We start from the raw sequence: 16600 nt of genomic DNA on the forward strand, positions 1-16600 counted from the left end.
ATTTCCCCACTCTGACTGCAGTGGAAAACTCACGCTGGCCATTTCCAAGAGTCCTGAGGGGTGAAACTGGCTCTGAACTCTCCGGAAGCCCGAAGGAAATGTGCCAAGCCCCTGAGCCCGGGCAGACGTGTCACCTGGCATTCCATCCTTTCTCAGCTTTCAGCAATGGACACGTCACAGCCTGGCTGAGCCAAATGGACCTTCAATGAGGCATTTAAAAGATTCTCATGCATGCCAGTTCTCTCCTGTTTATTGATTTCCTGGTGGCAATAGGGAGGGAAACAGTCCTGGGCCTTAGGAAAATTGCTCAGGAAAACATTTTATTTGTGGATCAATTAGTTGCTTTCATGGGCTTCATTGCCCTGGGGGCTCTGCCCACCCTCCAACCACCTGGAGCTAGGAGAGTTGGGAGCAAAGGTGCTGTGGTGCCTTCTCTGTGAGTTATATGGTGAGTCGCATGACTCCCATACACAAAGGGACAGAGACATGTAACAGCATCTACAATACACACACAATTCCATGGCCACTGCGCAGGCTTTAACTCGGTGTGCATCCCTACCCCATCACCTGCATTCTGCCAGAGCCAGCCCCAGTCTCTCTTCTGCATTGCTAGAACCAGTGCCCTGAAAGTGCTTCCTTGCCTGCCCTGGCTGCCTCGTCCACTTGCGTCTGAAGCAGGGAATTCGCTACCTGTGAGTCTCTCGTACTCTTCATAAGACAATCCCTCTGGCCTCCTCCATTTCCTTATGGGACGTAGGGGTCTCTTCTCTCTGCACTCCCATTGGCATTACTCTGGGCAGTCCTCCCATGCTGTGACAAGACAGGGAATATCCCTGGCTCTGAGATAGATGTTTGGTCTGTGTGAGGGGGTGGAGCATGCTCTGAGAGTGGGAATGTAAACCTAGTTCAAAAGCATTCAGAGGTTAAACCTGGTGCCAGAATGTTTGTGTGAGAAGCAGACACAGCACAGTGGGGAAATAATTCACAGAGATTAGGAGGAGATGGAGAAGACCTCCGTTCTGGAGTGAGGCTAACCCAGCAACTCTACTGGCTTCCCTAATGCTGGTCCCACATTCTGGCCTAGATGCATACTGGCTCCCCAGGCTCTAGCCCTTTCAATACCCCTTGCTGCATCCATTGTCTGTCAGTTTCACCCCCTTTTCTCAGGCATCATTGATGGAGTAGCTGGCACCTCGGGAGGTGGAGAAGCCATTCTTCTTGAGTTGTGAGACAAGGGCTAGAGTAGATGGGTTCTCAGATTTGGGCATTTTGAGCGCAGCCCGACGCAGCCTTCCCCTGTACTTATCCCCAGCCAGGAAGTACAGGATGGGGTCTATGCAGCTGTTGATGCTGGCCAGAGGCCGTGTGATCTTGTAGGTGAAGTTGACGATGTTGAGGGTCCTGCAGTTGGCTTGGAAGAGCCTGGCAGTATAGTACAGTGTCCGTGTGATGTGGAAGGGTAGGAAGCAGATGGCAAAGACTGTGATTACAATGATGATAATCTTGATAGAGCGTTTCTTGTAGACGGGGATGCTCTGGTTGGAGCTGGATAGGCTGGGTTTCCAAAGCCTCTTAGCCATCAGACTGTAGCACACAACGATCACCAGAAAGGGGATGCCAAAGAGGAGGGCCATGATTGAGGAGCTGTAGTGCACATAGTGGTCAAACTCTTCGGGCTTGGTGGTGTCATGGCAAAGAGTGTTGTTGCCGCTGGTGCTGGTGGTGACAAAGATCAGGTTGGGTATGAGGCAGATGGTGACAATGAACCACACACCCACGCAGATGAGGCGGGCATGCTTGGTCTTCACCCACCCGAGCGATTGAATGGGGTGGCAGATCCCCACGTAGCGGTGCACGCTGATGCAGGTGAGGAAGAGTATGCTACAGTATAGGTTGGCATAGAAGAGGAAGCGCACAATCTTGCAGAGTCCCTCCCCAAAGGGCCAGTTGTTGCGGTCAGCATAGTAATAGACCAGGGTGGGGAGAGAAAGCACGTACAGAGTGTCTGAGACAGCCAGATTAAACATGTAGGTGGTGGTGGCGTTCCAGGGCCTCATCTTACAGATGAACATCCACAAGGCCCAGGAATTGAGCAGTAGCCCCACCACAAAGACAAACCCATAGGACACGGGCAGCAGGATGAATTTAAACTCCTCATTGAAGACGCAATTCTCCTCACCTTTGCTGGTGGTATTTGCTGTCAGCTGGAAAGTAGGTGTTGGAGTCAACAGAGCAGCTGGGATTGTCCCCACCGAAGTGGCCATTGCCTGAAGCCAATCTCTGAAAAGGCAATAATAAAAACATCTGTTAATCACTGATCTCAGCCGCTGTCAGATATGAAGAATCCAGGGGGCCAGATCTTCCTCTCCCAGGCACTCCTGCTGCTTTGATGATCATTTGTGGGGGTTTTCCAATGCCTCCCGCCTTTGGGCCTTTACCCAGCCAAGGAGGATTTGATAACTCCCCTTTCTAAGCCCCTTGAGTGACACAAAGCACCTATGAAACCCTACAAGTATGCGTTAGAAGAAAAGCCTGTTTCTCCCCCCCCCAAACTCTAGCAGCTACTCAGATAATCCCACTGTTTTCCTAACAATGAGACCTTTGTGAGCCATAGCAGCCCCACACTCGATGCCAGCACAGCCTCTCAAAAATTGATTCAGACTAATTAGCATGTCCTCAATGATGCTGCAAATCCCAGAGGGGTGATTTACAAAGGAAAGAGTGTAGGGTCACTGGAGTGGAAAGAGTCTCGCCTGGAGGCACATTCTGCTCTGGAGAAATCCCTGAGGAGCTGCTAAAGGGGCCTCTTGAAAGAACATTGTCCATCAGCATTGAGAGGGGCCTCAGGTTCCCCCGAATTGGAGGCATTCCCAGTTCCAGAACATTGATCTCTGAGCCACACAGAGAAGAGTCATTACAAAGCTGAGTCTCATCCCAGTGCAGCTGTGAGCTCAGAATCCAGGTGGGATATGTCCCAGGTTGCACATCAACAGCAGGGGCCCAGGAATTGTGTGTGTCTGGCAAATGAATCCCCAGGGCAGGGAAAGAGCCATAAAATGGCTCCACTTGCATCTCAGAATATCTACAGCCCAGAGCCCTGATTCTCCCCTGCAGGAGATGAGTAACTTGCATCCACTAGCTTCATCCCATGGGGGCGTCGGGCCCCAGAAGGTTCTAAGTACCTCAGCAGCCCCCAGAATCTCCCTAAAGATTTTGAAATTAGCTCATTTCCCTGCCTGGCATTTTCAGAAAGGCAGCAGCCCGTCCCCCAGGGCACCAGCTGCAATGAGGGACCACAAGCAGAAATCAGGAGAAGGCAACTGACAAAACTCACCAAAAGCTCCCAGTGTCACAGAGGACAAAAGTGCAGCTGACTGAAGCAAAGCAGCTGCTCCAGGCAGGCACTGGATGACCTGGGCACACTTGCTTTACCACCATGGCCCAGTGCCCGTTCCACTGTGAAGCCAACACTTGTGTAGCTCCATTAACAAAAGGCCAAAGTCACATCAAGGGCAAGGCCAAAAGGCATAAACTGCTGAATGGTGTGCTGGGTGACAGGGCCCCCTCCAAGAATAAAGGGTATCTACAGTATTTGGCCTCTCAATCCCAGAGCAGGAGCTCAGGGTAAGCGGTGCCCAGCAGGCCCCAGTGCTCTCAGGATTGCCACTAAGTCTGGACCACATCCCATCACCAACCAGACTAACATGGCTACCACTCTGAAACCTGAATCTACAGACACCTGCTGGTAATCCCCCTCACAATGGATTGTCCTGCGAGCAGCAATCTGCAGAAACCGTCTCTGAAGCCCTGTTGTGAGGGGCAAGCTTCTTGCCAGAAGCTGGGGATGGAGAAAGTATATATTTTGGCTGTAAAGGGCACTAACTTAGATCTGTCTTTTGCACCAGTGACTGGTTGGCTGGTCATTCCCACCACCATTTGCAGCATCAGAGGATTAAATGGATTAAAAATGGTTACATGATAATCTCACAAAATAACCGTAAACAGGGAATAGTCATCCAACGTGGGTGTTCCTAGCAGGGGCCTGCAGAGCTCTGTTCTTGGCCCTAATGTTATTAAATAGTTTTATCAATAATCCGGAAGAAAAGCTAAAACCACTACTGGTAAAATTTCAGATGACACAAAAATTGGTAAATAATGATGGGGACAGACCAGTTGTACAGGCTAACCTGGATCGCTTGGTAAGGTGCTATCATTTGAATAATATGCATTTTAATACAGCCAGTTGCAAGTCATATTAGCAACAAAGAATGTAGGTCACATTAAATGATGGGACACAGTATTCTAGAATGCAGTGACACTGACAAGGACTGAAGGGTCATGGCAGGTAACCTGGTTAACATGAGCGCCCAGTGCAATGCTGTAGCAAAAAGGGCAAATCTGACCTTAGGGCATACATGTAGGAGTAGGGAGCTGGTATTCTCTCTGCATGGGGCAGTAGTGAGACCACTACTGGAATAGTGTGTCCAGTTCTGCTGTCCACTTTTCAAAAGGAATGTTGAAAAATTGTAAAGGGTTCCAAAAAGAGCTAAAAGAATGACTGGAGATCTGGAAAACATGCCTTAGAGTGAAAGCATTAAGAAGCTCAATCTATCAAGTTAACCAAAAGAAGGTTGAGAGGTGACTTGATCACAGCTATTAGTATCTACATGGGGGGAAAGATTTTTGATAGCAGACAGCTCTTTAATCTAGCAGAAAAAGGCATAATGCGATCCAAAGGTTGGAAGGTGAAGCTAGATGCATTCAAATTAGAAATAAGGTGCGTATTTTTTACAGTGAGGTTAATTAACCACTGGAACACCATCCTTAGGGATGTGGTGGATTCTCCATCACTTGAAGTCTTTAAATCAAGACTGGATCATTTTCTAACAGACATGCTATAGTTATGTGCTTGATACAGAGTATATTGGGTATGGTTCTCTGGCCTGTGTTATACTGGGAGTCAGACTAGATGGTCTTAATAATACTTTCTGGTCTTAAAATCTATGACTTAATGAAATTGCTACATTCTTCTCATCAAGAGCATGATGCCCAGAGAAGCTGCATGTGGCTCACAACTGTAGACATGTTCAGAAGAAGACAAGGTGATAGTGCATGGTAGTGGGGATGCTGGTTTACAGTGGTGCAGGGCAGAAGCCTGCAGTAGCCAGACCTCTGTTTATTTTGTTATAGCAACCTCCCATCCTGTTTGTCTCTTTCATCCACCTGTTTTATCCTATCTGACAGTAGATTATGAGCTCTCTGTGGCAAGGATTATCTTCCTCATTACTTGGCTGTACAGTGCCTAGTACAACGGGGCCCTGATCCTTGACTGCGGTTCCTGGACCTACAGTAATAATAATCCTGCAGGTGGACTGGGATGCAGGTGAGACTGACATGCAGAGGGTGCATACGAGGCTGCTGTAGGTTTCCACCTGCAGGACATCCAATGCTAGTGTCAATCATATCTCTTGATTGCAGTATTTACTTGTGTTCTAGATGGAACTGGATCTTGAAGCCCAAACTAAACACTCTCTGCAATTTCCCTCCAGCTACCAAAGGTGCAGATTGCTGCACAGGTTTATTACAGAGCTAAATTATATTTAGTATCCTTGGAGAGCAAACGCCTTGAGTTCAGAGGGCAGACAGGCCCTATCAAATATTAACAAATGGAGCTCAGCCAATTCCACTGTAAACAGATGAGAAAAATGGGAAAGTAGGAAAGTCTAGCAACCTTCCCAGAAGCTGCTGTTACCAGATGTAGGACACTTTTGCAAGCTGTGACTTGGCTTTCCTGTGGGGAATGCTGCAGGATGGTAGCATTGTCTTTGGTTATAATAACTTCCTTGAGAAAACACCAAGGGAAATCCAGACACTACAGGAAATGTTGCTGGGGATTTAGGAGGTGGCCCTTGTCCCTCTGAGTCCGTGCTAAATCAACACCCCACTGTGATGCCAGGTGACTGTGCTGTGGGAGGCATGATATTCCAGAGGAGATGAAATGCTGAACCACCTGTGATACTTTTCACAAGAATGTCAGGTTCTCAGCCCCCTAAGCAGGGCGGGTGCAAGGATGTTTCCCGCCCTAGGCGAAACTTCCACCTTGTGCCCTCTCCCCCCCCCCCCCCCGAGCCCTGTGGCAGCTCTCCGCTCCGCCCTAAGGTGCCCCTCCCCCCGCGGCAGCTCCCCACCCCACCCCCCTCCGCCCTGAGGCACCCCCCCCCCCCCACGGCAGCTCCCCCCGGCCCAGGGAGCCGTGCGGCAGCTCCCCGCCCCAGCTCACCTCTGCTCCGCCTCCTCCCCGAGCACGCCGTCGCCGCTCCACTTCTCCCGCCTCCCAGACTTGCGGCACCAATCAGCTGTTTGGCGCCGCAAGCCTGGGAGGGAGAGAAGCAGAGCGGGGCGGCGTGCTCAGGGGAGGAGGCGGAGCAGAGGTGAGCTGGGGCGGGGAGTTCCCGTGCATGCCGCCCCCCACCCCCTTACTTGCTGCAGGCGGCCCTCCCCGCGCCCCCCTGCCCCAGCTCCCTCCGCCTAAATGCCGACGACAACCGGGGCGGCCGAAGATCCGGCCGCCGCGGTCACCGCCAAAGGACCCGAAATGCCGCCCCCCAAATGCTAGCGCCCTAGGCGACTGCCTAGGTCGCCTAATGGGTTGCACCGACCCTGCCCCTAAGCTGACTAGTTTACGTAACCTTGTGCCTCCCTAAAATTACTCTGCAGTTTCTATTGGATCCAGGATTCTTCTTTCTCTCCTCTCCTAAAGTGCCGTAGAATGTTGATATTAATCAGCAATCACTGTGATGAGCGTGATATAAATACCCAGTGATCGATTAGATATCTTCAGGTTCATAAATCAGTAGTGCTCTATTGAAGTTAATAGAAATATGCCAGTTTACACCAGCTGAGAATCTGGCCATAGAACCAGCTGCCATGTCCCACCCCAGGGCTCTGTCTGTCAATTCCTTTTTGAATATGCACAAGGTAGAGGCTTCCTGTGAGTGTTTACTGGCTAGAAGATCCTTCTGGGTCAGGTGAAGTTTGATTTATTTTGAAGTGGTGCCCACTTCAACCAGGCATTTGGTTTGGCCGGTGTGTCCCTGGGAAGCATTAAACACTTTCTCTCCTAACTGAAGGGTGGTGTAGATCTGGCTTGCTGCCCAGACAGAAGCTGCTCTATTGAACAGTCCTATACAGAAAGGAAGGAAGAATAAAATGGGGTGAATGGAACAGTGGGGACCAGCCTGTGTCCATTCAGCTGCTAAGGAGCGGTTGGAGTTTTCTTTCTAGTAGTAACCACGTGGAAACCATGGGATTCTCCCAGGCAGTCTCTGGACTCACACATGCAGCCAGACATATGTTGAAGCCTATCTTCAGTCTAGGACTGGATATTGGAGAGGTCACCATCATACACTTCCTCATCTAGGCAGAGACCAGAGCCATTCCACAATGGTAATGAACAACCAAAGCTGGTCCACCGCTGAAGACTCCTGAACTCCCTAGGTTTTCAACTCGCCCTAGGAGAAAAGCCACACAAACACAAGGCCAAAGCACCAGTGAGTTAGTACAGTACAATCACCTGTTGTCCACTACCATCGGCACCCAACCCATCCATTCCCCCCACCCCCGACTGACCAAGAAGACACAAGGGTTGACAGATGAACTACAGCAGTTGAGGCACACACGCAGAAAGTTCAAACTCCAGAGATGCAAAAAACATTCTGAATCCCTAAGCCACTGCAGTAACAGAGTCAAAATGAGCCTTCTACTCATCAACAATCAATGCAGCAGAATCAGGGCCATCAGAGCTATTCCATACAGTGAACCAGCTAATCAACCCCGACTGCGTAGCCCAGACTCCAGAGCCAAGCATTGACCATTGTGAAGAACTGTCAGCATACTTCACTGATAAGATCAGCCGAATACCTATGGAGCTAACTGGGACAGAAAATTCCTCCCTGACATGATTTGTATTACCTGCCCCATGGTCTATGACTGAGTCTGGCTTAATCACACAAGCCAAAGCTCAAAAAGCCCTGAAACATATTAGAGCCACAGCCTACGAAACAGATCTATGCCGCTTCTGACTGGTACAAGCCAAAGAATAACAAGTCTGCCTACTCCTAATGGAAATAGTCAGTGCCCCTCAGAGATGCACGCCTACCAAACTCCTTGGAAAATGCAATAGTTCACCCAGTCGTCAACTATAGCCAACACTTGACCCTGAAGATCTCTCCAGCTACCATCCTGTCTCCAACCTCCCATACCTGGGCAAAATAATTGAGAAAATAGCTCCAACATATGACATCAGCCAACACACTGGATATCTCAGAATCAGGGTTCAACTCAAGGCACAGCACAAAAGTCACTCTAGTTACACTAAAAGACAATCTTCTCATGGCCATGGACACAGGTCAGTTCTCCATGCTCACTCTGCTGGACCTCTCTGAAGCCTTGGATACAGTGGACCACAAGGTGCTACTAACACACACCTATGTGACAAAGCTGGAGTAGTCAGCTCAGCATTACAGTAACTCCAATCATTCCTCTCCGACAGACCCAGAGTGGTGATGGGTAGTGGCTCTTCCTCTCCAAAGGCCTCACCTGCTGGGTCCTGTTGGATCCACACTATCTATCCCTGCTTCTCTTCACTACTTACATGAGACCACTGGGAGAGAGAGACAGACCTCAAGGGCTCAGTTGCCAACAGTATGCCAAGGACACAACTGTTTATCTCATCCTCAATTGATGCAACCACTGCCACTACTAAAGTGTCAGAATGCCTACAAGAAATAAGCTCTTGGATGAAGAGCAGCTTATTCAAGCTAAACCTGAGCAAAACCAAAAGGATGCTAGTTGGAAACAGGAAACACTTTGAAGAGCTGGCCAAGATGTTGTCTCCACCTTCCATTGAAGGCATGCAGCCCCCGTTGGTCAGAATGGTACAAAACCTCAGGGTCTTGTTAGATTCCTTGCTAAGCCTGGATAACCAGGCAGTATCAGTTTCCAAAAATGCCTTCTTTCACCTTCAGATTGTTAGGAAACTTAAGCCATTCCCCCTGGACAAGGACCTGTCCATACTAATCGATGCATTTGTCACCTCCAGACTGGGTTACAGTAAATCATTGTATCTGAAGCTGAATGTCAAGATGATGCACAGGCTCCAACTGATACAGAATGTGGCTGCCCGCCTTCTCCATGGCATGTGCTCATGGCAGCCTATCAGGCCTGTGCTCAAGACCCTCCACTTGCTCCAAGGCAAGTTTAAGGCCTTGGTCCTAATTTTCAAAGAAATTAATGGATCGGCTACATCGGGGACTGAATTTTGAACTGTGAATCATCATAACAGCTGTACTCCTCTGGAGCAATAAAAATCTCAAGGCCCTGGGCAAAGCACATGAGGGCTGGGGACAATGCATGGAACAGTCTTCCAGAGGTGATCAAGCAAATCCAGAGCCTGACTATCTTGAGGAACCACTGCAAGGTCTTCCTCTTTGAGAAAGCCTTTCCACTCTATGTGGTGCTCACAATATGAACACCACCTTCTATTTTCAAACCCTTACCCACTACTATCACCCCCCAAAACACAACCCCACACTCTACCCTAAAGAGTTTTGATTCTGAAAAGGGAGGAGTGTGAGAGACTTTATGAAGTCCACTAAGGACTTTGCTATTGTTCATAGAATATCAGGGTTGGAAGGGACCTCAGGAGGTCATCTAGTCCAACCCCCCTGCTCAAAGCAGGACCATTCCCCAACTAAATCATCCCAGCCAGGGCTTTGTCAAGCCTGACCTTAAAAACCTCTAAGGAAGGATTTTATTGTTGATTTTATGTGGATGGTACTATAAAACTCTAAGATAAATAGTAACTACTCACTCCTCCTTTAGCCCTGGAGGCTGCAGAGAGCCTGAGATGGGAGAAGCAACTGTCAGATTCTGCACTGACACATCTTTCTGTGCCAGGGTCTCTCCTTAGTGGACATAACCTGGCAGTAAAATGTCATGACAGCTGGGAGATAGGGAACATTCCACAGCTCCTTATCTCAGAAGATGGAATGATTAACAAATGGAAACCCTGTAAGCTCTGCAATTCACCATGGGGACAGCAACATTATCTCACTGGTGACAGCACCTTAAGGTGTTTAGGATTTCACAGAGTGAAGAAGTGGATGTGTCTTCTTTACAAAACTGCACAGGAAACTCCCCAACATTGCACAATGAGCCTAGTTTCAGGACTGAAGGAATGAGTCACTGAGAATACCAGGCATGAAATTGCCCTGGGTAATTTGGGGAATCTCCCATATAGAACAGAGTAACACAAAGCTCCCCAGGGCTGATAGAGCTCAGCAAATCTAAGTTCAGGGCAGAGTGTATGTGGTGATGGGACCTCAGCTATAGAACAAATCTTCCATGAGTGGCTTAGGCTGAGCCTGTTCAGATCTCTGGGCAAAAACCATCTCTTCACTGAGGTCTCCCCTAGGAAAGGCATCTCCCTAAGAGAAGAACATTTCCAGGAATGGGAAGAGACAAAGAGCTGCATCATGCAAATGTTAGTTGTTTGACATTTGAATGCTGTGGTGATGGGCCTTATGAATCCCGGAGATAGATGCCAACTGCTGAAGAGGATGGAGCAGGGCCAGGGCTAGGAGGAAGGTAGGGAAGAGACATTTGGAATCCCTCTGCTTTGGGGCGAGTTCCTCCTTCAAGAAGTGTTACCAATAGTGGCAGAACAAGGCTCCCAACAGCTCATCTTCTCCTCATAGGGCAGAAGGGTGTGAGACAGTGACACCCAATATGACACGTCTGCTGCCAGCTCACAGAGAGGGATCCCGGCTTCTCTCCGTGCCCTGTCCAGCTCATCATCAAGGGGCACTCCCCTGCCTCCCCACCCTCACCTCCCTGCTGATGCCGTCCTCTCAGCCCTGCCCCTCCCAGCAATCATTCCTATCAGGTTTGTGCTATCCTGGGGCCAGAGCTCTATATTTGCTCTCACTGTTGACATTGGCTGTGAAACTGACTGGGGAAATGAGAAGATGCACCCTCCAGATGGGATGCAGGAAGACATTCTCAGGCCAGATGCAGCTTGGAGCAGCTCAGAACAAGAACAGGATTCTGCATCCAGCCAAGAGGATCCTCAGTAGCCATTCTCCAGGATCCCTCCCAGTCCCAGCTGCTCAGCCTAAAGTGCTCCCAATTTCAGGTGTCCTTGACAGGGCACTGAGGATTCATAGGTTACAAAGCCAGAATCGACTATTGTGATCATCTAGTCTGCCTTCCTGCATAACACAGGCCATAGAACTGCCCTGAATTCATTCCTGTTTGAACTAGAGCAAATCTTTTAGAAAAACATCCTATCTTGATTTAGAAATGTCCTCTGATGGAAAATCCACGACAACCCTGGGTAAATAGTTCCAATGCTCAATTACCTTCACTGTTAACAAACTGCATCTTATTTCTAGTCTGAATTTCTCTCGCTTCAACTTCCAGCCCTTGGATCTTGTTGCACCTTTGTCTGCTAGATTGAAGAGCCCTCTATTATCAAACTCCTGTCCCCATGTATACAGAGATATTGGAGCCAAGTCAGTCCCAGAATATTAGAGAAACAAGGCCCGTGAGGTAATGTCTTTTATTGGCCCAACTTCCGTTGGTGAGAGAGACAAGTTAGTGAGCTTACACTGAACTCTTTTTGAGGGCCCCTGAAGAAGAGCTCTGTGTAAGCTCAAAAACTTGTCTCTCACCAACAGAAGTTGGTCTAACAAAAGATATTCTCTTTCCCCATGAAGGTACTTATAGACTGATCAAGTCACCCCTTAACCTTCTGTTTGTTGAGCTAAATAGCTTGAGCACCGGGAGTCTGTTTTAATCATTCCCATGGCTCTTCTCTGAATCTTCTCCAATTTATTAACATCCTTCTTGAACTGAGCACACCAGAACTGGATTCAGTATTCTAGCAGTGGTGCCAAATACAGAGGTGATAATAACATCCCTACTTCTACTTGAGGTTTCTGTTTATGCATTCAGTGATCACATTAGCTCTATTGACCATAGTGTTGCACTGGGAGCTTATGTTCAGCTGATTATCCACCAGGACCCCAAGTCCTTTTCAGAGTCACTGCTACCCAAGGTAGCATCTCCCATCCTGTAAGTATGGCCTGCATGCTTTTTTCCTAGATGTAGGACTTTACATGTATAAAAACATATTGTTTGCTTGCACCCTGCTTATCAAGTGATCTGAATGACCTGCCCAGTTTATTATGTTTTCGGTCAGTTCATTGATAAAAATAGTAAATAGCATAGGGCCAAGAATTGATCCCTGCTGGACCCACTAGAAAACACATCCACGCATTCATGATTCCCCATTTATTTACAATTACATTTTAAGACCTGTCAGTTAACCAGTTTTTAATGTGTTTAATGTGTGCTGTGTTGATTTTGTGTGATACCATCTCAAATGCCTTACTGAAGTCTGTCTATTACCTCACTGCTATTACTTTTATCAATCAAGTTTGTAATCTCATCCAAAACAAAAATCAAGCATTGGGGGGGAGGGGACAGGGGACAGGGTTCAGGTCCCATACACTGCACAGAATGTGATCCTCAGAAACTTCTTCACTGTGGCTTACTGCATCTGAATGTGTCAGTGCTCCTGGCCCTGATACATGAGGAATGCCTACAGTGGAGCTGGAGGTGTAATTTCCAGCTCGGGCAGACATACCCACGCTAGCACCCTAAAAATAGCAATGTAGCCATGGCTGCATGGTCAGCAGGACGATAGCCAACGGAAGGAGCAGTATTGCCAGGTTCTGGAAGGAAATGGGCCCCATCTGCCTAAGAGAAGGGCAGAGCCTATAGCGGGGGAGGTGATGTAAGGGGTAGAACAGTGATGACCCCCCAAAAAGATGTTCAATCAGTGTCAGGCAATGCAGCATGGACTCCCTCTCATAAGCAGCCCCTATGGTTCTAACCCACATGCAATGCTGTTAGTGAAGCACCAGCCCCTGCAATGGCCATGCATGCAAATCTACAGTGTCCAAGAAACAGTGAGTGCCACAGCTGATGGAGGCACTAGGGAATGCCCAGTATCAAGGGGGTATGCACTGGCCTCAGCCCTTTGACACAGGAAGGAAATCTCCTCAACTGCAGACTGAGGCTCCAGGCCCTGCCTGTACCCCACCACCCACTCCTAGCCCTGCTCAGACCCCACTGCCCACTTCAAATACATTCTGCTGCCCAGTGGCGTAGCCAGGTTCTAAGAGCAGGGGGAGCAAACATTAAAAAGGTGCCCCCCCCTTGGCTCCTCCTCTGGCCGCTCCACGCCCCCCCCCCCCCCTTGGCTGGCTCCTCCGGCTGCGCTGCGGGCTGCCATGTGCTGTGCCCCCCCTCACTCCTCCGGCCGCGCCGCCCCCCCCCCCCATGGCTCCTCCGGCCGCGCTGCGGGCTGCCATGTGCTGCGCCCCCCCTCACTCCTCCGGCCGCGCCGCCCCCCGCATGGCTCCTCCAGCCGCGCTGGGGCTGCCATGTGCTGCACCCCCCCTCGCTCCTCCAGCTGCGCCGCCCCCCCCCCCATGGCTCCTCCGGCCACACTGCGGGCTGCCATGTGCGAGGCAACGGCTGAGGCTCAGGGATTCCTTCAGCCAGATGGTACAAGCCCCTGCAGGGAACCACTGCGGCGGGCGGAGCAGCGCCAGGGCTGGCCACAAGCTTCCCACCTCCCCACCTGCCCCACCACGGTCACCGGCGCGCAGCTCCCAGCCGCATCGCCGCCCCACGCTGGGGGCTCTCCTTCGCCTCCCAGGGCGCTGCCACTAGGCTCTCCCCGGGTGCTGCAGCCGGGAGCCAGGCACCATAGCCAGGCTCCCCACCCACCGGCTCGACTCCAGGGTGCTGAGACGGCCCCGGAGACTGAGCAGCTTCTCCCTCCCGCCAGCAGCGGCGGAGGCACCGGATACCACCCCGAGGCCCTGCTGCCTGAGCTGGGGAGGGGCCCGAGCGCTAGGGCGAAGCCCCCTCACCTCTCCAAGGCTCAGGGCGCACAGCGCGCAAGCGGCTTTCTGCGCTGAAAGCGCCTCCGAGCCCCACTCGCTCCTCTGGCCGTGCTGCCCCCCCCATGGCTCCTCCGGCTGTACTGCCCCCCCTTGCCTGCAGGAGCCCAGCGCTGGCCCGGCAGGCCAAGCTTCAGAGCGAAGTGTGGGCCCCGCCCGCTGGCGCCATGGTAACCCATAACTAAGGCGCCTCTTTTGGAAAATGTGCTGAGGGGAAGCGGCTGCTTCCCCTGCACCCCCCTAGCTACGCTACTGCCAGTGCTGCCCCCTCTCCCACGCCACGCCCTGCCATCTCCCACTGCCCATGTCAAATGTCTTCCACTACCCATCTCCCACTGCCTGCACCAAATGCTTCCTGCTGCCAAGTTTTAAATCAAGACTGGATGTTTTCCTCAAAGATCTGCTCTGGGAATTATTTTGGGGATGTTCTGTGGCCTGCGCAGTACAGGAGGTCAGACTAGATGATCACAATGGTCCCTTTTGGCCTTGGAGTCTATGAAACTCCCTTCACCTGCACTCACTGCTGGAAAAGGATACTGAACCCTACTGTGTGACTTTATTCCAGGTGCCTCCTAGTTTGTATAAATAACAGGAGTACTTGTGGCACCTTAGAGACTAACAAATTTATTAGAGCATAAGCTTTCGTGGGCTACAACCCACTTCTTCGGATGCATATAGAGTGAACCATATATTGAGGAGATATATATACACACACATACAGAGAGCATGAACAGGTGGGAGTTGTCTTACCAACTCTGAGAGGCCAATTAAGTAAGAGAAAAAAAAAAAACTTTTGAAGTGATAATCAAGATGGTTCAGTACAGACAGTTTGATAAGAAGCAAGTGTGAAAATACTTACAAGGGGAGATAGATTCAATGTTTGTAATGGCTCAGCCATTCCCAATCCCTATTTAGCCCTGAGTTGATTGTGTCTAGTTTGCATATCAATTCCAGCTCAGCAGTCTCTCGTTGGAGTCTGTTTTTGAAGTTTTTCTGTTTTAAGATAGCCACCCGCAGGTCTGTCAAAGAATGGCCAGACAGGTTAAAGTGTTCTCCCACTGGTTTTTGAGTATTATGATTCCTGATGTCAGATTTGTGTCCATTAATTCTTTTGCGTAGAGACTGTCCGGTTTGGCCAATGTACATGGCAGAGGGGCATTGCTGGCACATGATGGCATATATCACATTGGTAGATGTGCAGGTGAACGAGCCACTGATGGTATAGCTGATGTGATTAGGCCCTATGATGGTGTCACTTGAATAGATATGTGGACAGAGTTGGCATCGGGCTTTGTTACAAGGATAGGTTCCTGGGTCAGTGTTTTTGTTCAGTGATGTGTGGTTGCTGGTGAGTATTTGCTTTAGGTTGGGGGGTTGTCTGTAAGCGAGGACAGGTCTGTCTCCCAAGATCTGTGAGAGTAAAGGATCATCTTTCAGGATAGGTTGTAGATCTCTGATGATGCGCTGGAGAGGTTTTAGTTGGGGGCTGAAGGTGACAGCTAGTGGTGTTCTGTTATTTTCTTTGTTGGCCCTGTCTTGTAGGAGGTGACTTCTGGGTACTCGTCTGGCTCTGTCAATCTGTTTTTTCACTTCAGCAGGTGGGTATTGTAGTTTTAAGAATGCTTGATAGAGATCTTGTAGGTGCTTGTCTCTATCTGAGGGATTGGAGCAAATGCGGTTATATCTTAGAGCTTGGCTGTAGACAATGGATCGTGTGGTGTGTCCTGGATGGAAGCTGGAGGCATGTAGGTAAGTGTAGCGGTCAGTAGGTTTCCGGTACAGGGTGGTATTTATGTGACCATCGCTTATTAGCACAGTAGTGTCCAGGAAATGGACCGCTTGTGTGGATTGATCTAGGCTGAGGTTGATGGTGGGATGGAAATTATTGAAATCATGGTGGAATTCCTCAAGGGCTTCTTTTCCATGGGTCCAGATGATGAAGATGTCATCAGTGTAGCGCAAGTAGAGTAGGGGCGTTAGGGGACGAGAGCTAAGGAAGCGTTGTTCTAAGTCAGCCATAAAAATGTTGGCATACTGCGGGGCCATGCGGGTACCCATAGCAGTGCCGCTGACTTGAAGGTATATATTGTCCCCAAATGTGAAATAGTTGTGGGTGAGGACAAAGTCACAGAGTTCAGCCACTAGGTTAGCTGTGACATTATCGGGGATACTGTTCCTGATAGCTTGTAGTCCATCTGTGTGTGGAATATTGGTGTAGAGGGCTTCTACGTCCATAGTGGCCAGGATGGTGTTTTCTGGAAGATCACCGATGGATTCTAGTTTCCTCAGGAAGTCAGTAGTATCTCGAAGATAGCTAGGAGTGCTGGTAGCGTAGGGTCTGAGGAGAGAGTCCACATAACCAGACAAGCCTGATGTTAGGGTGCCAATGCCTGAGATGATGGGGCGTCCAGGATTTCCAGGTTTATGGATCTTGGGTAGCAAATAGAATGTCCCTGGTCGGGGTTCTAGGCATGTGTCTGTACAGATTTGTTCCTTTGCTTTGTCAGGGAGTTTTTTTAGCAGATGGTGTAGTTTCTTTAGGTAATCCTCAGTGGGATCAGAGG

General features: G+C 49.8%; 1 protein-coding gene across 1 annotated transcript; it reads right to left on the reverse strand.

Annotated features, from left to right (window-relative positions):
• Nucleotides 1-1163: 1163 nt before the first annotated feature.
• Nucleotides 1164-2264, reverse strand: P2RY4 (pyrimidinergic receptor P2Y4). The gene has a single exon (XM_065410435.1). It carries the CDS (start codon nt 2262-2264, stop codon nt 1164-1166), a length of 1101 nt encoding a protein of 366 aa, XP_065266507.1.
• Nucleotides 2265-16600: the final 14336 nt, after the last annotated feature.

The sequence above is a fragment of the Emys orbicularis genome, chromosome 9 (genome assembly GCF_028017835.1).
Source record: "Emys orbicularis isolate rEmyOrb1 chromosome 9, rEmyOrb1.hap1, whole genome shotgun sequence".
NCBI lineage: Eukaryota > Metazoa > Chordata > Testudines > Emydidae > Emys > Emys orbicularis.

What these genes read in the sequence shown, in the direction of transcription:
- P2RY4 (XM_065410435.1), bottom strand. Translation starts at nt 2,264, where the DNA reads ATGGCCACTTCGGTGGGGACAATCCCAGCTGCTCTGTTGACTCCAACA.